Below are 25,545 nucleotides of genomic sequence, written 5' to 3' on the forward strand. Positions count from 1 at the left end.
GGAGGGACACTGGTCTAGCCACATTTTCCACCTGATTTGGACAGCCTGACTTACTTCACTTCCCGCCGCACGCTAGACAAATAACCAAGACTGACCAATCACAATAAAACACACGGGGGGGGGGGGGGGGGGGAGGCCGCCGCGCCCCCCAAAACCAAAAAAACCCCCGTTTGTAAAAAGAGGCCCTCCCCAAACAAAAGGGGAGAGGGGGGGGGGGGGGGGGACTCCCGGTCCTGAATCCAGCTCTGCTGAAACTACACCCACTACAAGATTCATTTTTATGAACTAATACATTCTCCTCCTTATTTAAGCCACTTTGAGTTGTTTCTGATCCCTCCAGCAGAGTCGTAACTGGTATGCTTCCCAGGAGACACGATCTCTCCCCTCAGTCCCAACACGGAGTACAAAGCACTTAGCCCAGTGAGTCAAAGCTGATCAAAGTAAGAGCCTTTATAGAGGTCTCTGGAGAGATGGAGAGAGGAGAAAATAGGATATAAATAACCATTATGTACAACTCCCAACAGTAAAATTCTCCCAGCCACCCCCTCCAGCTCCAAAGTGTCTAAGGCAGAACATTGGGCACCACCAAGTAAATACAAAAATATCCGGGTTCTGTCTCCAGGCGCTGATGGAGAAGGGGCAGGTCAGGCCTAGAAATGAAATGAGTAGGTGGCATTAGAAAGGGCTGCCCCTCTGCCTCCTCTCCCTCTCCCCAGGGAGGGGAAAACAGTGAAGCTCTGGCTGAGGCTCCCACTGTGACCTCACGAAGGCCACAGGTCTGCCAAAGAGAAGATGGCAAATAGCTCCAAACGACAGCAAAAGGGCTGCAAACTGGAATTAAATTAAGCCGTAACTGAGGGGTGGCTTAAGGACCTTCCAGAGACTCTACCCTCCTCAGCTTACAGATAGGGTAAAGGAGGGCTACGGGAAATGCAGGGGCTGCCTCCGCCCAGCGTGCCCAAAGTGCGCGGAGCGGGTAGAGGTGGGTAGCTACCTCCCGGGCATAGACGGAAGGCGCAGATATGACGTAAATCGCACGAGAGTCTCCATCTTCGGGGTGACTCCAGTCCGCGGGCTGGCTGCGGGAGGAAAAGAATAAGATCTCGACCCTTCAAATTCTCAGTTCTTGCTTCCCCCACCCACCATGGAGAGAACCCAAGGCCAACTAAGGGGGGCTAAGGAACCTCCCAATCAAAGAGGCCTCGGGCAGGTAAGAGGAAGGAACCAATCAAGAAGGTGTATCGAGGAATCAAGCCAATTGCACTACGGAGGCTGAGGTAAGCAGCCAGGAGAGACAAGGCGAACGTCTGCGGTCCCTCACCTCGGGCCATCCTCGGAACCCTCCTGCGTTCTCCGGTTGTTGAGTGCGTCTGGTAGCGCATGCACCGATGGCTCCGGGGTCCCCGCCAGCAAGCGAGACCCAGTATCCCGGACAGGACCACGGCGTCGCACGTGGACCAGCAAGAGTGCAGTGCCGGCCAAGCCCGCGGCCACCAGCAGTCCCAAAGCCGGGGGCAAAAGGAAGCGCTGGGGATCCCCCTGCCTCAGGCCTGGTAGGGCCGCGGGTAACGCGCCTGTGCCGTCGTCCACGCCGACGGGGTGAACCGGGAACTCGCAGCGCGCGCCCATGTAGCCGGGCGCGCAGGCGCAGACGAGGCCGGAGAAGTGGGCGTAGCAGCGGCCGCCGTGGGCGCAGGGGCGCGCGGCACACGGGTCGGCGCGCTCGCGGCAGTCACGGCCGCCGAAGCCCAGTGCGCAGGAGCAGCGTCGCGCGCCACCACCCTCCAGGCACGTGCCGCCGTTGGCGCAGGCGCGGCCGGTGCAGTCGTCCAGGTCGTGCTCGCAGCGCGGCCCCGCGAAGCCGGCGCGGCAGCGGCAGCGCAGGGCGTGGCCCAGGTCCAGGCAGAGCCCGCCTGTAGGGAAGGGGCGTCAGCAACAAGGCCCGGACGTCTGCTCCTCGGCTCTGTAACCCCTGCCCGCCCTTTCCTCTGGGTCCCCACTCCCTCCATCTAACTCTAGGGCCAGCCTCTGGGAAAGCAAGTCTGCTTTTCTCCCGGTGAAGTCTTGGATTAAGTCGGCCTCGCCTCTTCGGCGCCCTGTGTCCCTGTATCTTTCTCTCGGCTTCAACAATACTCAAATGGCAGTTGCAGAACATGTTTTAGCCAGCTGGCCTTTGCCGGTGCCTTCTGCCTAGGATGCCCTTTCCCTTTTCACTTCCTCCTTTCCTCCCATTCTTTTCACCTTTTCTCTTCCTGAGCTCACCCTTCAGGTCTCTGCTGTCTCCTCCAGGAAACCTTCCCTGACTCCATCCCAGCCCTGCGCTCCCCCATCACAACCCTGACAACTCTGGGCTCCGAGGACAAGTGTGCCCTCCCCCACTGGACTGGTACCCCCATGAGGGCGGGGCCCAGAGCTGCTCTGGTCACTGCCACGTCCCTAGTACCACTCAGCCCAGAGTGAACACTCAGGGTTTTGGAGAGTTTTTACACTCATGATCTTCTAACACCTATATCAGATCAGGTCTCTCCACTGCTCAGAAGACTCCTGTGGCTCCATCTCCCTCGGGGAAAACCAAAACTCCTCATCATAGCCCATGAAGTCCCACCGGGTCTGTCACCTCCCTGACCTCATCTCTCACCACTCTCCCTGCTCCTTCTGCATCAGCTTCCCTGGGACCCTTAACCAGCCAGGTACATTCCGACCTCAGGGCCTCTGCACTTGCTGTTCCCTCTACCTGGAACATACTCTTCCCCCAGATCCCCGCATGGCTTCCTCCTTCACTACCTTCAGCAAGCTTTTCCCTAACCACTTTGGCTCAAGTGTCAACCTTCCAGCTCATACACACCCCCCTCTGACTTTATTTTTCTTCTTAGTTTTTATCACCATCTAACGTCCCATATAATTTATTTATTTATTTTGTTTATCAGCTCTATGAGGGTAGGGATTTTTGTCTATCTCATTCCCTGCTGTTTCCCTAGTGCCTAGAACAGGACCTGGAACACTGTAGAATTCTATTTTTTTTTTTTTTTAAGTACTCTCTACACCCAAAATGGGGCTTGAACTTACAACCCCGAGATCGAAAGTTACATGCTCCACCGACTGAGCCAGCCAGGTGCCCCCTACTCCAATATTTTTGAGACAGGAATACCACCTTGTGCATTTTACAGAACAAACAGGCTGGGCAGAGGGGGAGGGTCACTTCCCCAGGCCACAAGCTAGAGAGAGCAGAGCTAGGATTCCCACTCAGGACTGTCTGAGCCAAGCCCTGCTTTTGCCCACTGACCATACAGGGGACCCCCCCCATATCCCCCCCACACACCATCCCTCACCATCTCTCCTCCCACCTCACCGTTCCGGCACGGTTTCAGGCTGCACCGGTCCACTCTCTTCTCACAGTTGGAGCCTTGGAAACCGGGTGGACAGTGGCAGACGTAGGCAGAGTCAGGGTCTGCGCCTCCCACACACAAGCCGCCATTGAAGCAAGGTCCATCCGCACACGTCACCCCGCTCACCTCACACCGCAATCCGTAGAACCCGCGGGGACAGGCGCATTCGAAGGATCCTGATGTCTCCTGGGTAGCAGCAAGAGGGCTTCAGAACGGGGTCTCCTGGGAGCAAAATCCCATCCCCCCTCCTACCTCGAACATGGGGGGCTGCTCATTGTCCCGTCCTGCCTCACCTGGGAAGTCCCCCATGAAACAATCCCTCGCTGCACTCCATGTTTCTGGATCCGCCCATCCAAGCCCACAGAGGGGAGGCTCTGGAGGCCCGGAGAGCCCCCATTCCCACTTCTACACCTTCACCTACAAATGCTGCCAGCCTGGTCTGCCCTCCCGATTTTGTCCGCAGAGCCAAATCCCACTTCCAGGTCCTAGCCCTAAGACCACCTCCCCCGTGAAGCCTTCTCTGATCTCCCCTTCTCAGGCCCTCCCCCTACCTTGAACCCTGACTGTTCTCACCGTCCGTTGGTGGCACCGTTCAGGTGGCCCACGCTGGGCTCCACTTTATCCCAGTACACCCCAGCTTCATGCCCACTGCCACATGTTTGCTTTCCCCAGGCCACCCAGCTGGTCTACCCACTCCACTGCCCCTCAGCCAAATTGGACGTCAGAAGCCCCCAGCCCTGGGCCCATCTCTAGGAAGCCTTCTCTAATGCTCCCTCATCCTAAATTCCCAACTCGCCTGGCCCCACTGCTGCCCACTTTGAGCCCTCAGGTTGTTCTCTACTCTGGGGGTGGGGGGAAAGTTGGTAGCCCCATAGGACTCATCATCCACGTGCCTGCACCTTTAGGTGCCACCCACTGGGCCTGTTCTTCCCAATCCTATTCCCATCACCTAATTCCACCTCGTGGCCCCAGATGCAGGTTGGACAGCCCCAGGAAGCCCTCCCCTGACAGCTACCCCCAGCCCTTCCCGGGGTGTGATCTCAAACAGCCCCAGATGGGGGTAAAGTACGGATCAGGATGACGTAGGAGGGGGTGATACTGACACTGCAGCTGCCCCCGTTGGCACATGGGTTCCCATCACAGGGCCCAGGCCTGGGTACAAGGCATCCAGTGGCAGCAGAGGATGGGCCCCTGGGAGTGAGGCAGCTGCTGGAGACGGGGATGGTGCAGAGGGGCCCAGTCCAGCCCTCCAGGCATCGACATTCATTGGGCTGCTCACAGAAGCCGTGGTCTGGACTGCAGCCGGCCCGACATGCCGCTACGGGGGAAGAAGAGGCAGAGGGAAGAGTAACATTGATGAGAGCAGGGTCAGGAAGATAGGAATCGGACAAGTGTCTGGGCGCTCTGTGTGCACCACCCCGTTTCATCCTTGTGACAGACAACCCTCTGGGCTATATGGTATTGTAACTTCCCCCTCGGTTCCCAAACAGGGAAACTGAGGCCCAGAAAGGAAGACAGGAAGTACCAGACAGAGAATGTGAACCCAGGCCACTGAGCTCCAGAGTCTGTGTTCTCAGAAGGAGAATGGAGTGGGGGCTCCAGGGTCTGAGCCTGGAGAGAGGAGAGTGAGAGAAGGGGCTTGGGGCTTGGGGAAGGGCCCCTGGCCTTTCAGGGGGAATTGGGAAGGTCTTGAATTTGGGCAGGTCTGGGAGAATCTGGATAAGCCTGGGAGTCCTACGGGCTTCCGTGGGGCTCAGACGTTTGGGGAGGGGGTCTGAGAGTACCCATAATGGAAGTCAGGGATCCAAGCTTTAGAAAGCAATGGTATCTGGCCCGCAATTGCAAGGAGAGAGGATAAAGAATCCTTTAATGAGGGGGTTGTGGGAAACTGCGAGGAGTTTCCAAAGCTCCTGGGTGGGGGTAAGAAGGGCCCCAAGCGTTAGAAGAGTTTAGAGGGTCCTAGCATCCGGAAAGGGGTGTGGCATGGGTTAGAGGTGGAACCGGGCGTGGGTACCGGCATGGGAAATGGGTGTGGGTTCCTATTAGGGAAGACAAAAGCGTTAGGAAGAGAGAAGCGGGTGGAGTGCCCAGGCGGGGCTAGAGAGAAGTCTAGGGTCCTCAGTTTCCCCGAAGGTGGTAGCTGGATCGTGGGGAGGGGGCTGAACCGCGAGTGGGGCTGGAGCGGGCCGTGGGGTACTTGGCCAGCGGTCAGCAGCATTCCCTAGTTTCCTGGAGAGGGATGTCTGCGGTCCCCGGGCTGAGCTCTTGGGTCCCCAGTTCCCTGAAGACGGTAAGGAGGTTGTGCAAGGGGCCTGGGGGCCGCGAGTGCAGCTAAGGAAGGGCCGGGGTGGAACGCAGGACTCACGCGCTGCCTCGCACTCGTCCTCGACCGGCGCGCAGGGGCGCAATTCTGGGCCGCACCGCGAGGGGGCGCTGCGCGAGCGGCAGAGGCGCGCGCATGCGGCCCCGACGGCGGGCGGCTCGCAGCGCGCGCGGTAGGAGAAACGTAGTTCCCAGGCGCCTGCGCGCTGCACATCCCGCGCCCACGGGCCCCCGGCCGCTAGGCGGCGCCGGCCGGCCACGCGCGCCAGAAGGCTCCAGGCGGGCCCTGCGGGAAGAAGGGAGCCACGTTGGGGTGGGGGGCCGGGCCGGAGCCGACCCGACTCAGTCTCGCAGTACAGATGGAGCTTGCACTCTCCCGGCTTGTACTCTCCCTGCCCCTCTTAGCGAGGCCCAAACACCGCCTTGAGAGCCCTGAGAATGGCGGTTCAACCCTTAGCAAGGCTGTAAACTCCTATAATGTGCCCTGGGACCTTTGATGTCGCGATCCCGTTAGTACCCTATGACCATCATGATGAGAACAGTTCTCCCACAGAAGCCGAAATAACCCTATATTTTGCACCAGAATCTGTGTATATTAAGGCAGTAATGAGACCTCTTAACACCCTGTGACAACTGCTATCTCTATATGACCAAGGGGCAACGGCAGGTCTTTTGAAGTTGTAACATCCCCAAATTGTGTCTCAGGATCTTCCTAGAGCAAAATGGTGACAGAGATCCCAATTACTAGACCATAAATGACCCTCATTGCCTGAAGCCTTGGGATACCGAGACAGTGGCATTTTCTCCCCAGCAAAACTGTCACCCCCCCCCCAACATTGTGCCACAGCTTTCTATATCTACACGGTGACAGCACACCCCCACTGTGGGCCTTACATGGTACCCAAATCCCCCTCAAATTAAGGATAAAATACCATATCCCTCCCTGAAACCTTTGCTCAATATTCTCTCTGGTGAAACTGTGACATCCCATTAGACCTCTGGGGACCTCTATAGGGACACCATGACAGAACTCTGAATGGAGAACAGGAAGTAACCCATATTGAACCCCAGGGTTATCATATTCAGATGGCGATAGAGCAGAACTGTGAGATGCTATATCCTGCTCTGGTGGCTTCGATTCTAAGTACGAGAGCTTCCCTCTGGCATACTTCACCTGGGATCCGGCCAGAGACTCCTACATCCAGAACCAGGACATTTCTACACTGACATGCCACGAGCCCCGGGGCTACTAACACCCAGCACCACACTCTGGGAGCTGTGGGGACCTCCTGGGTCCAGCGATCCCGTGAACGCTCCACTCTACAGATAGCCCCGTGTCACTATCTTGGAACTTACATCAGGCCCAATTCCCTGGAGCCCCCACACTCTACACTTCAGTCTGATGACTAAAGACACTCACCGCCAATCTGTTCTAACTCTTCTCTCCAGGTTTCGATGATGAGAGAGAAGGTGCCCTGGTTGGGTGGAGGAAGGAGGAAAGGATGGAAGACAGTGGTCAGGGTGGGGAGGAGGGTACTTGATGAAGGCCAGATTTTAGGGGTGATGGTCATTCCAGGGACCAAGCAGACAAGGGACAATTCTGAGAGGGACTGGCCCAGGGAAGGAATGACAGTTTGGGCTTCCTTTATTGAGCCCTTACTGCAGATAAAAACTATACTGGAAATACCTGGTTGAATCCCTCAAAAGGGACCCCTGTGAGGTATCATGATGATCCCATTTTATAGATGAGGAAACTGAGGCTGGAAAAGGGAAAGTCACCTTGCCCAAAAGGCCAAGGGGTCTAGAATACACAGGTCTGTTCACCTCTCCACTTTTGGGGCTGTGGGATGGGAGATAGGATTTTGAAGGTAAAATTCATGCATATGGGCCCCAACCGGAATATCTGAGAAGGGATAAAGTGAGAGGAGATTGGGGTCCCAAAGACAGGGTATGGGAAGGTCCCAAGTGCATGGAGATTTGGAGATAAAGGTAAGGAGTCAAGTGTTTAGGGATCCCCAAGGAAGAGAGGTAGTATTCTGTGAATTGAAGATTTACAGAAGTTTGGGGTTCTGGGAATTTGGGGTCTCAAGCATGCAGGGCGGGGGTCAGAACATTTGGGATCTCCATAGGGGAAGTTGGAGTCAGAAGTTTCTGGTACCTTGTGAGTAGGATTTACGGGTCTAAGAATGTGGGATTCCAGATGATAGTTACTGGTCTGGAAATCTGGGGTCCCTAGGTGGCAAGGTTGGGGTCTTGGAAGTTGGCGGGCAGAAGGCCTCCAAGCACGGGGGGGGGGGGGGGGGCCCGGGGGCGGGTTCTCACCGGCCAGGCTTCCCGGAAGGGCACGCGCATGAAGCCGTCGGGCAGCGGCAGGTCAGGTGCCTGCGCTCCAGGCTGCTGGGTATAGACCGGTCCGCGCGCACTCAGCGCCGCGCCTAGGGCGCACGGAGATTCGCCGGCGTCTTCGGAGACCCCTGGCTTCAGGCAGACCCTAAAGAAGAGGCGGCACGGGCCCTGGGCGCTGCAGGGGGACCGCGGGGCCCCCGGGCCTGGTCCCGGCCCAAAAGAGTGGATCTGCAGCTCGAAGACGCCTGCCGGCCCTGCCTGGGGCCGGAAAGGAGTACCGGGTGAGGGGGCGTGGGGGCCCAGGCGTCCCGTCTGTCCCGCGCCCCCGCCGCACGACTCCTGCGTCCCACCCCTTCCCATCCCACCTCTTTCTATTCCTGCTCTGACCTGGGGAAGGAAAAGAAGCGCCAGGATCACCGTCCGGGACAGGAGCTGGGCCATCTGCGGGCTGACCATGGCCTTTCGGGGGTGCCGGGAGCCGCAGCTGCTGGCTCCCGAGCCTTATATCTGAGGGGACGGCTCCGCCCCTTCAGGCAGCAGCCCGGCTCCAGGAGACCCTAGGGGAGGAGATCGCAGGGGAAGGGGAGCTTGCTGGAGCAACCGTGAGATTGTAATATGGGCAGAAGCAATGTAGTGAGCGTGTGATCTTGTGTGTGGCTGAAGATGAGGTGGGGTTAGGTGCAGCCAGTGTGTAAAGTTATATACGATTTTAAATTCTGTGCGTGTGTGGTGTGATCAAGAGTTACCGGATGGAGGCTGCACGTGACTGTGTGCCTAAAATTGTATATGGTGAAGACAGGTTGTGAGGTTGTAATTCTAAGATTCTGTGGGGTGTGTGTGTGTGTGTGTATAAGCGTGTGCACCAGCGTGGGAAAACAGGGGTGTACCTGATTATCCTGTGTGACTTCTTGAGATTGGCTGTTGTGGATGTGCGTATCATTGCGTAAATGTGAGATCCTGAACACTGTGTGTAGCCATATGAACCTTTAAATCTCTGCTCTGTGCAGGCACCTCTGGGTGGCCGCGTGGGGGGGGAGGGTCTGCGTAAGCCGTGAATAACCGAGCGTCCCTGTGTGAAAGAGGTTAGGTGTGGGAAGTCCGTGGCCGTAGCCCTGCGTGGACGCGACGAAGATCCAGGGTTCTTTGTGGACCCCCACGTGCGTGCACACGCGCGGTGTGTGCTCCCCTCCCGAAGACAAAGCCACCCTTCCAACCCCCGCTTCGCGGACGCACCAGACGCCGGGGTGAGGAGCCCCCGCCCGAGAGGGGGCTCCAGCTGTATGTAAATGCCGCCATCTGCCGGACGGCCGCGCCCCTCCCCCTTTGGGCCGCAGCTGGGCCGCCCGTTTGGCCTCCGGAAGGTGTGAGGAGCAAATGGGCAGGAAATTCCGTCTTCACAAATCAGGGGCCCGCTCCCTCACAGTGGGGGGGAGGGGGCACCCCCGGGCCCTCCAGAAGCCCCTTAGTATTCCCGGACCACGGCAAGGGAAGCCCAGTGAGGAGCAGATGCTCCGGCTTCTCTGGCCGTAATCGTTCTGTGCCAGGTGCCGAGTGAAGCGCTTAGATGACGTGAACTCCCCGCAAATAAAACGTTTTAATAGTTGGAGGCTAATAATTATGGGGGGCGGGGGGGGGCGGGCAGAATACAGGTTCCATTTACAAATTTTTCTTTTGGAGAAGACAGAATGATCAACAAAGCATAGTCCAGCAGAACGGGGCACACACAAGCGCGCAGCAATTTTTAATGAAGGAGAGTTCAACGGAGTAGTTTGTTCTTAGGGGCGCCTGGCTGGCTCAGTCGGTGGAGCGATTGGCTCCTGAGCTCAGGGTGGTGAGCTCGAGCCCCACGTTGGGTGGAGATAGAGATTAAATATAAAATCTGAAATTTTTTTTTTTTTCCTGAGGCCTGGGGTCTTAGAAGGATTGTGAGCAAGGGGAGCCGTGGTCACTGTGCACACTACCCAGATTCCTTTGTACAGGTCTTCCCTCTAGTTGTGTCTTTTCCACTCCCTCCTCTATTTCATTGTCCTCACCAGATTTCCCCTCCTGCAGGCCTTCCCTCCCATCCACCAAGGTGGCCAGGCACCTCCTCTGAGCCCCAGAGCCCCCTGATTACTCTCTCCCAGCTGTGACCACTCTGGCTCTGGGGGCCTAAGCACAAATCTGACCCGTGTCCCTCTCCTGCAGGCTCTTGCATGGCTCTCCTGTGCCTTCAAAACACAGAGACTCTAAGGTTGACACCTGAGGCCCTCCTTCCACATACCCTCCCCCTACTCAGACTGGCCCTGTAGCCCTAAACACAGAGCCAGACCTCATGGACTGATTACCAGGAGCAAATTAGACCCTTTACTGGGGCAGGTGGAGGAGTGAGCTTCCCATCACAGGAGACATTCAAATGGAATTTGGACAGTCCTTAAAAACTGCTGTGGGAGAAGGCAGATTCCTATCCTGGATAATAACTTGGGAAGATAACAGATTCCAGGTCTGAGATATCTCATTTTGAAGATCATAAAAAAAACCAGACTTTATTGAAGGCTTGTGCCAGACAGGATAGTGTTTCAGGTGAATTCTGTCATGTCTGTGTGTAAAGTATACTTTAAGAGATTTCCATGAGTCTCTTTGGCTATTCAGAACTTTTCCTTATTTGCCAACCTTAGGGCCCACAGGTCATGCTGAGGTGACATCCAAGCAAAGACATAAGGTGGGGGGGGGGGGGGGATAAGTAGGGGGAAGAGAGGGAAGTGATAAGGATCCTGGGGAAATATTCCTGGCAGAGGATACAGCAAGTGCAAAGGTCCTGAGGCGACTGCACCTGACACACCCAGATGTCCCCATGGCTTTTCTCATTTCATTATGGTCTGTCAAATATACCTTCCCAGGAGGCCTTCCTTGACTGTTCCATTCAATCCAAAACAGCACCTCAGGGGCGCCTGGGTCGCTCGATTGGTTAAGTACCCAACTTCAGCTCAGGTCATCATCTCACAGTTCATAAGTTCGAGCCCTGCATCAGACTCTGCGCTGACAGCTTGGAGCCTTGAGCATGCTTTGGATTCTGTCTCCCTCTCTCTCTCTCTCTCTCTCTGCCCCTCCCCCATTTGTGCTCATTCTCTCAAAAATAAGCATTAAAAAACAAAAATAGAGGCACCTGGGTGGTTCAGTCGGTTAAGCATCTGACTTTGGCTCAGGTCCTGATCTCACGGTTTGTGGGTTTGAGCGCCACCCTGGGCTCTGCGCTGACAGTGTGGAGCCTGCTTGGGATTCTCTCTCTCCTCTGCTCATGCACTCGCACACGCTCTCTCAAAAACAGATAAACATTAAAAAAAATAAAAATAAAACAGCACCTCAAGTCTCCAAACCGCTCTATCTCCTTAGTATACCCACTCCGCTTATTTTTCTTTATGCATTTATCGAGAAATATCTGACCATTATCTCCTCCGTAAGAACATGTCTGAGAACATGAGAGCTCTAGGTCTAATTTGCTCACTGATGCACCCTAGTGTCCAGAACAAGGCTGGGCAGTCAGCACTTAGGAAACACTTGCTGAGTAAGTGAATGAATGAGGGAAGTACTACTATTAACCTCCTATGAATGAGTAAACCAAGACCCCTGAGACTTTGCTGGGGTTACAGATACTACACCTTGGGGCTGGGGGGGGTCATGCAAATTTTAATACTTCTTCGTAGACATCTGTGAGCCTTTAAAAAAAACCTATAGTTCAGGGGTTCAATCTGGCCCACACAGTTACATTTAAATTACTGTAACACCAGCAGACGTCTTTCGAAAATATTGAACTGGTACTAGCACTAAATGCTGGCTGGAGGAAAGGCTGGGACAGCCGGGGCTGGGCGCCACCAAATCGGCCCAGGACACTTTCATCTGTGAAGAGTCAGTATGGGCACCTGGTAAGAAGCACCACAGGAATATAGATGCAGCCTGAGCACGGCCTGTCCTGTTTACGCCTCCCAGCTGCTCTAAGACAGCTCCTACCATCACCCCCATCCGAGAGATGAGAAAGTGGAGGCACAAAGATGCCTTTTGCCCAAGGGACACAGCTACCATCTGGGCGCTTCCGGGGAGCGTCTCGCTCAGCCCTCAAGCCCCGCCGACAACGAGGTAGGTACCGTGATCTTTACAGATGGAGAAACGGAGGCATGCGAGGTGAAGTAACTTGCCTGAGACCACACAAGGCAGGAAGTGGTAAAGATGGGATGTGAACTTGGGACAGACAGTCTGGGACTTACACCGTGGAATGATACACAACTGCACTGTCCGCTGCAGGAGCCAGGAGCCACGTGTGGCTGCTTGAATTCAAATTAAAATGAAACAAGGAGAAACTCCATTCCTCAGTCACTGTCATCACAATTCAGGGAATCCATAGCTCCATATGGCCACTGGCTGCTGTGCTGCCCAGTGCAGATCCGGAGCACAGAATAAACATCACAGAAAGCCCCACTGCAGAGAAGCACTACATAGTCTGCCTGTCCTAGTTAGGGGCCCACATTTAAGAACTGGGAGATTTGGGGGCGCCTGGGTGGTTCAGTCCATTAAGCATTGCACTCCCCATTTCGGCTCAGGTCATGATCTCACGGTTCATGAGTTTGAGCCCCATGTGGGGCTCCACACAGACAGTGTGGGAGCCTGCTTGGGCTTCTCTCTCTCCCCTTCTCTCTCTACCCCTCCCCTGCTCGTGTGCGCTCACACTGTGTGCTCGCTCTCTCAAACAAACATTAAAAAGAAAAAAATCCCAATTTCTGGCTAATTCTTTTTTTTTTTTGGAGAGAGAGTGCAAGTGTGCAAGCAGAAGAGAGGCAGAGGGAGAGAATCTTAAGCAGGTTTCAAGCCCAACGTAGGGCTTGATTTCATCACCCTAAGATCATGACTTGAGCTGACGTCATGACAAGAGTCAGATCCTTAACTGACTGAACCACCCAGGCACCCAACTTCTGGCTTCTATTGAGAAAGCAGTTCAAGCAACTCCAGGCCCACCTTCCCCGAGGGCCACAGCTGGCAGAGGGAACACCAGCTGCCCTCCTGAGACAGGAGGGTCTCCGGGCTCCCAGAGCCCCACTGAGCCCACACTCGGCACATACACACAGTAGCCTGGCATCGACCTGTCTCTAAAAGCCCCAGTGCCGCCCTCTCTTCCCTTTTCCACAGATGAGGAATCTGAGGTCAAAGAGGCAGATGCTCTTTTTGTGGGTCACACAGCACATAGGAAGACATGGCCAGAGGGACCCAAGTTTTCAGATTCCCAGGCCAGGATTCAAAACCAGTCCTGATCCACCAGAGAACCTACTCCGTGCTCTGCAGCCGATCAGCCCCCATGGGACGATGACCCAAGAGTCCCGGACCTCACCCTGATGCCCCCATCTGAAGACTCTCCGGACACAGGACTGTGGCATCTGGGATGGACTTTATTGGATGTGGCTGCCCGAGCCATGGTCTGGGAGCACTGGGGCCTAGGGCCCAGGACCTAGGCAGTGAGTCTGCAGAGGCTCAGAAGTCAGGGCTGTTTGGAGCGAGGCCATAAGCGGTTGGTCAGAGAGCCAAAGAAAAGGTTCTGCTTGCTGGACTTGGAGAGCTCGGCCAGGCGCTGCTGTTCCTCCTGGGGTGAGGGACAGAGAGCAAGGTCAGCCTGGGGCCGGCAGTCTCGTCCCAGGCTCCGCCAGCCGAGAGGCCACCTTCCTTAAATCTCTACCCAGCCCAAACCCCTTCCCCAACCCCCTAGAACACCCAGCCTAGACTCAAATCGCAGGGATTGTCATGATCCCCTTCCCCAGGTCCCAGGAAGCCCCTCCCTTGAACCCTGCGAACCTATCCCAGATCCTATTTATCCTAACCTGGATGCTGCCGAGACCCTAGGCCCTTCACCAGACTGCACCGTCCTGCTCCCCAGGCCCCCAGTGCCCAGCCCTCAGCTGTACGAGCCCTGCCTGGATGCTGAAGGATCCCAGGCCCAAATCTCCAGGGCCTTGTCCTTTGGACACTCAGGAGCTCCAGCCCTACTCCCAGGCACTCAACCCGAAATCTGGTCAACTTCCATCTAGACCCCTGAGAATCTCTTTCCCAAACTCCATCCGTATTCTTAGCCTCACTTCCAAACTACCAGGATCACATCAAGACCACCAGAACGCCTTGCCCCATCCCTTCCACCAAGTGTCCGGGGATCCCTCTCCCCAGGCTTGACTCAAACCCTCTGTCCGCACCAAACCTGGGCCCTCAGATCTGCTCAAAGCTATCACAAACTACCCTTCTCCAAGAACCACGCTTGGCATCTCCTGCCTCCTGTTCTCAAGCAGGCTGTGGAATCTACCAGCCCCTCCCCCATGACAAGAGCCCTCCCAGACAGGTTGTGTGGAAGACAAGGTCCACACTCAAGGTCTTACAGCCAGACAGAGACAGGCTGCTCCACGGCTCCTCCCCTGGGGCTCCTCCCCTGGGAGCTTCGGGAACTGATGTGATGCCCCCCTCCCCCACCCGCAACTGCAGATCTGAGCACCCACCTGCTCTAGCCGGCTCTGCCGCTGTTTGAAAGCCTCCAGTGGGTCATCCTCCAGGGCGTAATGCTCTAGCACAGTCCGGACATCTTCTACGCGGTTCAGTGCAATGGCTGTGGGCACAGAAGGCAGGGGTCAGCCAGGCAGAAAGGCCGCAGGGAAGGATAAAGATCAGAGCTACCTGGAACATCTCTCAACACTCTAAAAGGGCTCTCTTGAACACCCCCTAAGTACCCCAGAGCACCTCTAAACCTTCTCAGAAGCTTCTAAAGACTGCAAGATGCTTGCGAACCTCCACACCTCAAATATATCCAATTTTACATGGAAAAGTAAATAAATAAAAGCCAGAATTAAGCATCTATCAGTTCTCTTGAGAGTCATGGGCTCCAGGGTCAGAGGCCAGGAGGTCAGGGGTCAGCCTCACTCTTGAGGAAGGCAGACAGGTCCAATAAGACCCGGTCATCAGAGTTGCCATCCCAGGGCCGCAGAGCAACGCCATTGTAGGGCTGCAGGCGGAAGGCTTCCTTCTTGCAGTCCACGACTACTACGCGGGCAGGGTCCCGATTCAAACACGAAATGTCCTGGAAATGCAAACGAGGCTGAGTCTCATATAATATAATATAATGGTTACAATTACACAGTCCCCAAAACACTCACTTCTGAATACAGAGACAAGAGACGGCTTCCAAACCTTATATCCATGCACTACCCCCAACTGTCTTCTTTGGAGAGGTCCTATCTACCCCCACTCCCATTCCCAGATTCAGGGGGAAGGGAGAAGAGCCTAGAGGCCCAGCCTGTGCTGGGGGAAAGCTGAAGTCCTGTCAGACCAGACCTGGGGCCGAAGCAGGATGAGGCTGGGGTCAGAGCTCTCTCCCTCAGGAAGTGCCAGCCCCCTACCAAGTCCCAGAAGACTGCCCACAGCCCCCACATGGCACCTTGACATGGTGCCCATCCATGTATCTTGTGGCATCCCGGAACAGGCGGTAGGAGATGAAGCCATGAGGGTCCACGCTGTCGATGAGTGGGAATGCAGTCTAGGGGTGGGGATGGGAGGGAGAACAAGGTCAGGCTGAGCCCTGACCCTCCCCATCTCCCACCTCACTGACCATCCCTCCCCTGTCCTGAGGCCTTACCATGCCAGTCTCTGACGTAAAGATGACAATTTCATACAAAGGGGCGAGCTGCTGGAATAAGGTCTCGATGCCCGGACGCTTCTTAAACCTCCAGCCAGTGGCCAGCTGGGGAGGCAGTGAGGACAGTGAAACCCCAAGACCCAGAAGCCCCCAACAGGATAAAGCTCCAGCCTGGGGGGGATTCCCAGAACTGGAGGGCTCTTCCCCATCTCTGTAGTTCTTGGGGGCTCAGGAGTACATGGCTGTGACCGAGGGTCTGGGTCCCAGAGTAACAGCACACTCCTCCGTAGCACACACTGGGTGCTGAGGCACACTTACAACAACCTACAGGGTGGGGAGTCTCGCAGTTGAGAAAAGCGAGGCAATGAGAGTGACACCTTCTTCCCTGGTGACAGTGGAGCTGGTTGCGGAGTCTCTGCTCCTGACCACGTCATCACAACGCAGCCACCCATGTCTATCTAGTGTCCCCAGCCCGCTGCCTTCCCCGGGACACACCGACCACTCAGGGTGCAGGAGGACGCCAGTTAGCTCCAAGACCAGTGTGTAGGGTGGCTGGTAATATGGCTCCTTCAGAGGGTCAGGGAGGAGACAGGGACTGGTGGGCTCAATGATCATCTGTGGAAGAAGGACAGAATGGGAACACTCAGACAAGGAGGCAGGAGCCGGTGCCGGAGGGATGGGGACCGGGCTCAGGACTCCTGCTCACCTGTCTATAGTCTTTGAAATATTTGTAAGTCCGGCGCAACTGCTGTATCAGAATTGGATCTAGGAGGACACCGGGGCACAAAGGGATTCCAAGATGAGCCACTGCTCAACCTCCTGGACACACCAGAGCTTTATTTCCCTACCAGACACAAACAGGTCTACATACCCACCTGGTATGAATGAGTTCATTTCTAAGTCCGAAGGTAGAAGGCAATGACGTGACCGCCAGGCAGGAACAAATACATTTATTCACCTGCCCAGTTTCAACGTGAATACTTATCCCCACACACCACCCCAAATATAAAACAGAATGTTTATACATCTGCCCGCTTAAAACTCACAAATGGAGCACCTGGGTGGCTCAGTCTGTAAAGCATCCAACTCTTGGTTTCAAGTCAGGTCACGATCTCACGGTTCATGAGTCTGAGCCCTGCATCGGGCTCCATGCCGACAGTGCTTGGGATTCTCTCTTGCTCTCTCTCTGTCCCTCCCCTGCTCACTGTCTCTCTCTCTCAAAATAAATAAACTTAAAAAAAAAAAAATTACTCCTTTTAGGAAAAAAAAAACAAAAAACCCACATACAACTGTGCTGACGTTACGCCGTCATGTGTTTAGCTCATTTTGAACCACTAGGTTTCCAGGTATGCCTGCTTTTAGTGAGTATGCTGAGCCTATCTAAACTACACTAAGTATATACATACAGCTATACATATTAACTAATGGTTTTCAACTTGGAGCCATCTCGTCTGCCACTTTCCAGGAAACTCTGGCAATGTCTGAAGACCTGTGTGCTTGTCAACATACTGACATCCAGTGGACAGAGGCCCAGGATGATGCTAAACATCCTTCAATGCACAGGGGACTCCCCCACAACAAAGAACTACCTGCTCCAAAGTACCAATAAAAAAAATCCTGGTTTGTTTTTTTATTATTATTTTTTCAAACTTTTGTTTATTTAAGTAATCTCTGCATCCAACACGGGGCTTGAACTCACGACACCGGGATCAAGAGCTGCATGCTCTTCTGACTGAGCCAGCCAGGTGCCCCAAAAAACCCTGGTTCAAATGAATATACTGAATCCGGTTTAAAGCAGGAAACTTACATGACTGCCTGCTTTATTACAGCATTTTTACTCTAATTAAACACTATCTATGGACCTGCCTTTTCAAAACCAAAATACCGGGGTGCCTGGGTGGCTTAGTCAGTTGAGCATCCAATTTCAGCTCAGGTCATCATCTCAGGGATTCTGGGTATGAGCCCTGCATCAGGCTCACTGTTGTCAGCCCAGAGCCTGCTTCGGATCCTCTGTCCCCCTACTCTCTCTGCCCCTCCCCCACTTGTGCGCACACATGTGCACGCTCTCTCTCTCTCAAACATTAAAAAAAACACAAAAAAACATGGGGCGCCTGGGTGGCTCAGTCGGTTGGGCGTCCGACTTTGGCTCGGGTCATGATCTCGCGGTTCGTGAGTTCGAGCCCCGCGTCAGGCTCTGTGCTGATGGCTCGGAGCCTGGAGCCTGTTTTGGATTCTGTGTCTCCCTCTCTCTCTGACCCTCCCCCGTTCATGCTCTGTCTCTCTCTGTCTCAAAAATAAACAAACAAAAAAAAAATTAAAAAAAAAACACAAAAAAACAAAAATACTGAAACCAGTTATGTTAATAAACACACACAATGCATGTTCACCTGCTCAATTTAAATCAGTACGCTAATCTGTTTAATCCAGGAAGACTACCCACTTAAAATTTCATACTTACCCACCTGCCCAGCTTAAATAATCAATGTGTTAACATGTGGGTTTGCAAACTTCCCCAGCACAAACAGGTGGCTTTCTGGACCTACCAATTCTATTTTTCTCCGGGGAAGGGCCAAGTGTGACAGAACTGACAACTACTCTCTACTATCCAATTTGTTAGAAACTCTCCACCGAAAGCTGGTTAACTAAAAGAGGGAGGGAGGAAAGAGACATTGTTTTGGAAATGAGGAGCCTGATGGGGTGGGGGACTGGGACGAACAAGAGGCTGTCATAAAGAGGAAGGGATTAAGGGTGCAGACACTCAGATCTAAGGCACAGGAAGCCATGTGTTTGGTGGCAGACAGGCCCCTCTTCCCAAGCATTCCCACCATGGACTCCCCTCCCCCATCTGTCCCTGACCATCTGCTCCTGGGCCAGCCAAGAGGACTGGGGCTTTGTAATGCCCCTCCCCCCAAAGCCATCCAGCTGCTGACTCCCCTACCCCCCAATGGAAGGAGGTGGAGCAGGAGGGCACCAGATGGGAAGGGCAACATCCCTATAAATGGCAGAGTAGAAAGGTTCAGGGGACCTCAGAATCTGTGCTTTTACTCACCATTGTCGAATTCATCGGGAATCTGGAAGGTAGAGACAAAAATGTAGCATTTGGGATGGCAAGGGCAGAACCCCATCAAACCCAAAAAAGGAATCTCCGGGACCTTGGGAGTAGGCAAAGGTCCCTGGGAGGGAGAGGCTCACCCCTAGACAAGAAATGAGCCCGAACAGACCAAAGGGGAGAGGACACACAGGATGGGACCCCTGGCAAAGCCTCTGGGTCTCTCTCCCTCTCACCTTGGCGCCAGTTTCATCCACAGAGTTGTTTCCTGCAAGGAAGACAGGGAGGAATGAGTGAAATCAGGGCTCAGTCTCCTGGGTCTTGAGGGAGGAAGAGGGCAGGGAGCCTAGACTCCTGGGTCTGAGGAAAGAAGAAAGATGGGTTCTGGGTTCCTGAGAGAAGAGGGACTGGGGCAGGGCCTCCTAAGTCTTTGAAGGAAGAAGGGACCAGAGGGAGGGCTGGAGTTTTGGGTGCTAAAGGAACAGGTTGCTTGGAGGCTGGTCCAGTCCTCTCCTTCTCATCTTTCCCTCTTCCAACTGACTCTCTATATCCTAGTGCAGAACTAAGAGTAGAACCTTCAGCAGAGTGGGTAGAAGGAGAAGAAAGGTCACTTCTCCCATTTCCAAGGTAGATGATGTTCTAGTTGGCTGCCTTATGCAGGGAGGAGCCAGGGGATGAAGGTGGGTGAAACCCTCAGGGGAAAGAGGTTCTACAGAAAAGAGGGCCAAGGGAACAAAATTAGGGAACAGGCATATGCCCCTCACCGAAGATATAGATGACGCTCACAGTCCCACCGGCCCCGAGCAGCCCAGCAAGCCAGAGTGCGACTTTTTTGGCGTAGCTGGGACCCTCTGTGCCTCGCTGCTGCTGTGGACCCTGAGCCTGGGCCTTAGTGCCCGTGCGGCTCCCAATCTCTGTGGCCTGCAATTGAGAAAGAGGTAGGTTAGCTGAAAGAGAAGAAAGGTCAGGATGATTGGGGCACCCTGGTTGGAGAAGAATCAAGGTCGGAAGCCAGGAAGCAGACAACCACACAGCCTCGGGGTGTGGTGTCTCTGGAGGCGCAACCAGGAGCCTGGATCTCTTAGAATAGTCAAAAACTAGACTGCCCCGGACCAGGCCCCAGGGACTCAAGAGTTGATAGGCCGGGTGTCCAGGATCCTGTAGGGCAGGGAAACGAGATCAGGGAGTCTGGCAAGACACTGGGCTTCCAGGAGCAAGGCAACAGAGGGCACAAAAAGGGATAGGACGGGTAGGTATGGCATTTGGATGCCCGGGGCTCACAGCAGTAGGGTACAGAAGGGAAGGGATGAAAGCGAGGGCAGAGGGGCCATCGGAGTTGTAAGGGCACGAAGTGATCAGCCTGGAGGTCAGAATGGCTGGATCTCTGTCAGTGCAGAGGCAGGTTGAATCAAAAGCGCAAACATCACCCCCACCACCACCAGCGCGGGGAAAATACCCCCAAGGCCGCAGTGGCACCCCAGCATCCCGGGCCCCTCCCCCTCAAGCATTACCTGGGCGGTCACTGAAACAGGGAACAGGTGACCTCCCCTCCCCTGGCGCCCACGTGGGGTCCAGAGGAGGTGGTGTTCGGGGGCGCAAGCGTTGCCCACCCCGGGAGGCAGGAAACTCCCCAAAACGCGGGCGGCGTTCCATTCAGCACCCTGAGGTGCTGCGTCCCGGAACCCCCGTGCGGCGGCGGTCCGCCCAGAACTCCACCAAAGGGCTCCCGGACTCGGGGCCCACCTCCGTCCGGCTCACCTGGTCCGGGGTCCGAGGGGGCGGCGTCGCTAGCCTCGCGCACAGCCCCCGCGCGCCGAGCCGCAGCTCGCTCCACAAGCGCAGGAACAGCGCCGCCGAGGCCGCCATCTTGCGCTGACGCCACGCGGCCCCGCCCACTCGCTCCCTCCTCTCCCGTCCCCGGCTGGGGCCGCGGCCAATGGGGGCGCGGGGGACGGACGGGCGGACGGGAGCCCGAGAGAGACAAAGGCCTGCGGGCGGGGGGCCGCGGGCGTGCTACCCTGGGGCCCGCAGGGCACGCCAACCGGGAGGCGGTCCGCGGTCCTCCCTGAGTCTCCCTCGGGCCTTGGGGCGCTCCCCCGCCTCTGCAGCAGCACGGAGCGGGGCACCCAGTGCCCGGGGGGTAAAGCTGAGGCCACCGTGAAGGAACCTTGAAGCCGCGAGCTAGACGGTCTCGCCTCGAGAGGGTCCGCCCAGAAAGCGGGCTGCCCGCCAGCCCTCCCAGACTCTCCCTCCCCTCACGTGGAGCCAGGAGGCCGAATCTGCCTTCTCTCCCGTCCTCAGAGTCCTTTCTTGCTCCTCCTCTGGTGACCTTCTAAGGAAGCGCCTGGAACGCCAGCCATTTCACCGAGGGCTCAGCCAAAGGAATGGCGGCCGGCTCTCTGGGGTCAGGCTTATTGGGACAGAAATCAATGAATAAGGGGCTACGGGTGAAGTAAAAGAGTCCATGGGGGCGTCTGGGTGGCCCAGTCAGTTGAACGCCCGACTTCAGCTCAGGTCAGAATCTCAGGGTTCAAGCCCTACCTCAGGCTCACTGTGGTCAGCCCAGAGCCTGCTTCGTATCCTCTGTCCCCCTCTCTGTCCTTTCCCTTGCTTTCTTCCTCCCTCCCTAGTGCTTTCTCAAAAATAAAATTTTTAAAAATCTCTTTAAAACGAGGGGAAAATGTCTATGTAAGCTTATGTAAGCTTTCAAAATGTGGAGAACGACCTTGTAACGTTTAGGGATAAATACTAAGGTAGTAAAAGTACAAAAGACTCGGAATCCAGGATTATGGTCACCTTTGGAGGGGAATGGTCTGGGGCTGCTGCTTAAAGTGGGTCCTATTTGGTACATACTGTTCCTGAAGCTGGGTGCTGGGGACATGGGCGTTCAGGGTGTCCTAAGACCTTTTTGAACATGGGTAACATTTTAGAATACATTTCATAACACATTTATTACAAAAAAGACGTATCAAATGAAGAAGGTGAAAGAAGGTCAAGGTACCAAGCCCCCTTCTCTCTCCCCCTCTCCACCCCCAAGCCACCAGACAAGCCACAGCAATTCTGGGGTCATTGCTCTGTGGGCTCAAGAGAAAGGACCATCAACAGCTATATCCCGCACCACAGGAGGAATTTAGGTTTTCCAGGCGGTTTACAGATTTTCACTTCACATAACTCGAGCAACAGTACAACGTGACTAATCACGTGGCAGGCTCTGTTCTAATAATCTTGTGTCTTCTCATACATTCATCCCGAGAACCCTCCGTCTGGAATAGACAGCATCATTTTCCAGATGGGGGATTGGAGGCTTAGGTATCATCCAGTTATTTGCCCAGGAAGTAGGTGGGGTCTGCAAATGACCCCAGCTTAGAAAACACAGACACACACACTTTTGACCAAACAGCTTTTTATTGAAAGACCGTAACACAAAAGCAAGCTGGGGAAGAGAGGGTACAAGAAGGTGGGGACCCTCCCCCAGACTCTACTCTGATTCCCATGAACATCAGGGAGGGAAATAGGAACCCAGAAAGGAAAATAAAGGAAATCCTGAACAATCAGATTAGCCCTGCTCCAGGCCCCAAACCTGGCCCAGACCTGTCAGAGCCAAGGGCCAGAGAAGGAAAGAGGACACTCTCCATCTGCCAGATATCTGCCAAAGTCCACCCGCCCTGCGTTCCTTAGGCCTCCAGGAGCTTCCCCAGGAAGCGGAGGTTGAGGATCTTGAGCTGCTCATCAAGATCCATGCGGACGATGCCATCCTCACCATCGATGCTCAACAGGACGCCTGTGGCTTCCCGATCCTCACCCAGGATCACCTTCACCTGGGAGGGGGGGCACAGGGTCAGGGTCTGTGTCAGCAGCCCAAGGCTCCCACGTCCCCTTGGCCCCCCTTACCTTGTTGTTCTTGGTGGGGGTGATGGGCTCCAGGTGCTCACTGGAGATGCTGACAACCTTCTCACTGTCCTTCAGGTACACAGAGCACATGCCGCCCTGTGGGTAGGGACAGCCTGGTCAGCCTGGCCTGTTTCCAATATAGGACTGAGGCCCGCACTCAAGGACCATAGGCTCAGGGCTCATTCTAAAAAATCACCTTCCCAAGGTGACACAGGGGCAGGAAAGGCCAAAAGCTGGGCCTAGTTCCTGGGCCTGTGGTGTGTGGGGATAGGGTGATCAGATCAGCATGGGAAACATTAGAATGAAGCCAACTTAGGCCAAAAGAGAGACCGCTGCTCAGACACTTGACCCTTCATGTCCCAAGTGGGCCTCATCATCTTTCTCACACTTGCTCCTCCTCCTAGGCCCGCCCAGATCTGAGGGATGGCCCCACAGCCCCCAGGCCCCGGCCAGAGCTCTGACCTCAGGTTGGCCAGCTCTTTCACTGAAAATCTCCAGCTCTGAGGTGTGTTCACTGGCCTCCCGAGAGTCTCTGCCACCTCCCCCTCTCTCCTCTCTTCCCTATAGCCTTATAGTGAAGCCTGACCTCCCCTAGGCTCCCAGCCCCCAGTCTCCCCACCTTAATCCATCCCTGCTAGAGCAACATAGTGAATTAATCACAAACCACAGACCTGATGCCACCACCACCCTGCCTGCTCAGATTCCTTAGGACATAGTCCAAGTTCCCCAGGCAGCCATGTGACCTGGCCCAGCCACTTCTCTTGCCTTGTCACTCACCCTCCCCCCTGGCTCTTTGTGTTCCAGCCACAATGAACATACTTCATCTCCCCAGATGTGCCAGCCTTTTCCTCACCCCAGGCCTTTGCAAGTCCCCTCTTTCTGGAACACACTTAACCCTTTCCCCAACCATTTCTCTTGGCTTACTCCTATTCATTCTTTAGAACTTGGTGCAGATACCTCCTTCTCCAGGAAGCACCCCCCTGAACCCTCCTCCAAAGTTGAGTAAGATGCCTCCTCTAGGTTCCCAGAGCTCCTCTTGCCCTTGGGACTTCCTGTACCCCAGCTCTGGCCACTCAGGCTGTTCCTGTCTGGGGACATGTCTGCCTCCCTCACTAGAATTCGAGATCTGTGAAGGCAGGGCTGGGAGCTGTTTTGGTCTCTGGTATTTTCAAGTAATGTTTACTACAAGGCCAACAAGGTGCTGGTCCCTCATCTAGGGACTAGGGCTACTTAGGAAGGAAATATAGGCTTAGTAATCAAAGGATCACACCAGAATAAACTTTAAGCTTTTAGACACCAGGTAGGTAACATGAAAAAAAGTTACATGGGCTTACAAGAGACAGATCTGAGACAGCTTAGGTGTTTCCCTGTAGGATGAATAGCAGTTTACTAGACAAAGGATGGAAGGGAGAGAATCCTAGAAAAAGGAAAGCGATGAGCAAAGGTCCAGAGGCTGGAGGGAACTTGGTGACCGTGAAGAACAGAGAGGCTGGTAATGCTGGAACAGGGGGAGCACTAAGGGTAGCGGTGCCCGGCACTAAGCCGAAGCTTGGCACAGAGGAGTCCATGTCACTGAACTGATCTCAGAGGAGTATATTAAAATGTAACCAGCTCCTGGGTACCAGTCACTGCTCCAGGCCAGGGGCCCCAGCCATGCACAGGACAGGCAGAAACCCCCGCCTTGTGGAGCCTACAGGCCACACCTTCTGTACCTGCTTTTCTGGGGACAAACAGGCACTGGAAAATGTGGTTAAACGGTTAAAAAGAAAAAAACCAGTAACAACAGAGAGACTGGGGACCCCAAAGGAGAGGATGCCTGCCCACCCACCAGCCTGGGCTCCACTTACCGTGACGCTGCGGATGACTCCCGTCTGCCCCACCACCTGTGTATCCAGGTAGGTGTCCCGCACCTTCACCTGGATGTCAGTGGTTACCCAGTCGCTAGAGTTCTGCTCAATTCCTGAGCCTGGTGTGTGCGGGTTATAGCCACCAGGGGAGGGGGCTCCAGGTGTCATCGGACTGTAGCCAACAGGACTCGGGCTGGGGCTGGCCTGTAAGTGAAAGAGAGTGTTGTTGGAAACACGTCATCAAGCTTGGCTGTCCCTATAGACCCAAGGCCCATTCTAGCCCACCGCCCTTAAGGGCATGCAAGCTCACCAATACCTGATAGGCCATGGGGGAGGGTGTGGGGTGGTAGCTGGCTGGAGAGTGGGTGTTCTGGTAGCCCGCTGGGCTTGGCGCCACCTGGTGGTAGCTTTGGGGGCTGGGGCTGGGCTGGTAGGAGCCTTGCGGGGAGGGGGCGGCATAGGGGGAGAACTGGTCTGTGTTGTACCTGCAGAGTCAAAGACAGAAAGGAGCACTTGCTGGGGATGATGGAGAAGAGGAGAAGGTAGTGGCAGTGGAGAAGGTCTGGGCAAGGGTTGATCAGGGCTGGCCACAGTGGACTCACATGGCTGGCGTCCCTGGCGTCTGTGGGTTGTACTGCGGGTTGACCTGTGGGGATGAGGGATCGGGATAGCCAGGTGTCTGGGGATTGGGGGTGCCCCCATAGGCCTGTGGGGACGGGGTGGGCTCGTCGTCGAAAGCATACTCGTATTCTTCCTCAGCCCTGTTGGACAGAGAAGTCTGTTAAGAACAACTCTGTGGTAATCACAACAACGTAACGAATGTTTCCCGAGCTACACTGAACACCCCGAGCTACACTGAACACCTCACAACAGCCCCATCAGAGACCTCCATTTCACAGTTGAGACTGGGAGGCAGAGATGAGGCTGCCTGCCCAAGGTCACACACTTGTCATATGACCTAGATCACAAAAATCTGTCTCTGAGCCCAGGTCTTTTCTTTCTCTATTTTTTTTTTAAAGTTTATCTTGAGAGAGTGTGCATGCGTGCACCACTCCCCCCCCCCCCCCCCCC

At 55.0% G+C, this 25,545-nt stretch overlaps 3 protein-coding genes across 6 annotated transcripts in view; all 3 read right to left on the minus strand.

The window, feature by feature from the left end:
• Positions 1–432: 432 nt before the first annotated feature.
• Positions 433–8,510, minus strand: DLL3 (delta like canonical Notch ligand 3). Its single transcript, XM_049620906.1, has 9 exons — positions 8,442–8,510; positions 8,031–8,312; positions 7,129–7,183; positions 5,752–5,994; positions 4,490–4,704; positions 3,350–3,572; positions 1,322–1,913; positions 995–1,079; positions 433–650 (listed from the first exon to the last, which is right to left on the minus strand). The coding sequence occupies exons 1-9, from the start codon at positions 8,508–8,510 to the stop codon at positions 645–647; spliced, it is 1,770 nt and encodes a 589-aa protein (XP_049476863.1). The 3' UTR covers positions 433–644.
• Positions 8,511–13,448: 4,938 nt separating this feature from the next.
• Positions 13,449–20,633, minus strand: TIMM50 (translocase of inner mitochondrial membrane 50). Of its 2 annotated transcripts, XM_049620900.1 has the most exons (11): positions 20,495–20,633; positions 19,501–19,657; positions 18,973–19,004; positions 18,737–18,758; positions 16,394–16,452; positions 16,183–16,302; positions 15,688–15,792; positions 15,490–15,588; positions 14,976–15,132; positions 14,558–14,664; positions 13,449–13,659 (listed from the first exon to the last, which is right to left on the minus strand). In XM_049620900.1, the coding sequence occupies exons 1-11, from the start codon at positions 20,600–20,602 to the stop codon at positions 13,558–13,560; spliced, it is 1,068 nt and encodes a 355-aa protein (XP_049476857.1). In that variant the 5' UTR covers positions 20,603–20,633; the 3' UTR covers positions 13,449–13,557. The 2 variants fall into 2 exon arrangements, with proteins under 2 accessions (XP_049476857.1, XP_049476856.1); XM_049620899.1 differs by lacking the exons at positions 16,394–16,452; positions 20,495–20,633 and having other exon boundaries at positions 19,501–19,588.
• Positions 20,634–22,122: 1,489 nt separating this feature from the next.
• SUPT5H (SPT5 homolog, DSIF elongation factor subunit) overlaps positions 22,123–25,545 on the minus strand; it is a 25,600-nt gene continuing 22,177 nt past the window's right edge. For all 3 annotated transcript variants that reach the window (XM_049620898.1, XM_049620896.1, XM_049620897.1), the window contains 5 exons: positions 25,077–25,235; positions 24,791–24,959; positions 24,475–24,678; positions 22,628–22,723; positions 22,123–22,554 (listed from right to left, as the gene is read on the minus strand). In XM_049620898.1, coding sequence (XP_049476855.1) covers positions 22,411–22,554; positions 22,628–22,723; positions 24,475–24,678; positions 24,791–24,959; positions 25,077–25,235 — 772 coding nt within the window. In that variant the 3' untranslated portion in view covers positions 22,123–22,410. The remainder of the gene's footprint in view (positions 22,555–22,627; positions 22,724–24,474; positions 24,679–24,790; positions 24,960–25,076; positions 25,236–25,545) is intronic.

Source organism: Panthera uncia (genome assembly GCF_023721935.1).
Source record: "Panthera uncia isolate 11264 chromosome E2 unlocalized genomic scaffold, Puncia_PCG_1.0 HiC_scaffold_19, whole genome shotgun sequence".
Lineage (NCBI taxonomy): Eukaryota > Metazoa > Chordata > Mammalia > Carnivora > Felidae > Panthera > Panthera uncia.

What these genes read in the sequence shown, in the direction of transcription:
- DLL3 (XM_049620906.1), bottom strand. Translation starts at nt 8,510, where the DNA reads ATGGTCAGCCCGCAGATGGCCCAGCTCCTGTCCCGGACGGTGATCCTG. An exon ending in GGACGAGTGCGAGGCAGCGC is followed by an intron (nt 4,705 to 5,751) that starts GTGAGTCCTGCG and finishes CTTCCCCCGTAG; the next exon opens with CGGCATGTCGGGCCGGCTGC. An exon ending in GGTTCCGAGGATGGCCCGAG is followed by an intron (nt 1,080 to 1,321) that starts GTGAGGGACCGC and finishes TTCCTCCCGCAG; the next exon opens with CCAGCCCGCGGACTGGAGTC.
- TIMM50 (XM_049620900.1), bottom strand. Translation starts at nt 20,602, where the DNA reads ATGGCGGCCTCGGCGGCGCTGTTCCTGCGCTTGTGGAGCGAGCTGCGG. An exon ending in TCCCGATGAATTCGACAATG is followed by an intron (nt 16,453 to 18,736) that starts GTGAGTAAAAGC and finishes GTGTCCTCCTAG; the next exon opens with ATCCAATTCTGATACAGCAG. An exon ending in CCTGTCTGCCTTCCTCAAGA is followed by an intron (nt 14,665 to 14,975) that starts GTGAGGCTGACC and finishes CTGTGCCCACAG; the next exon opens with CCATTGCACTGAACCGCGTA.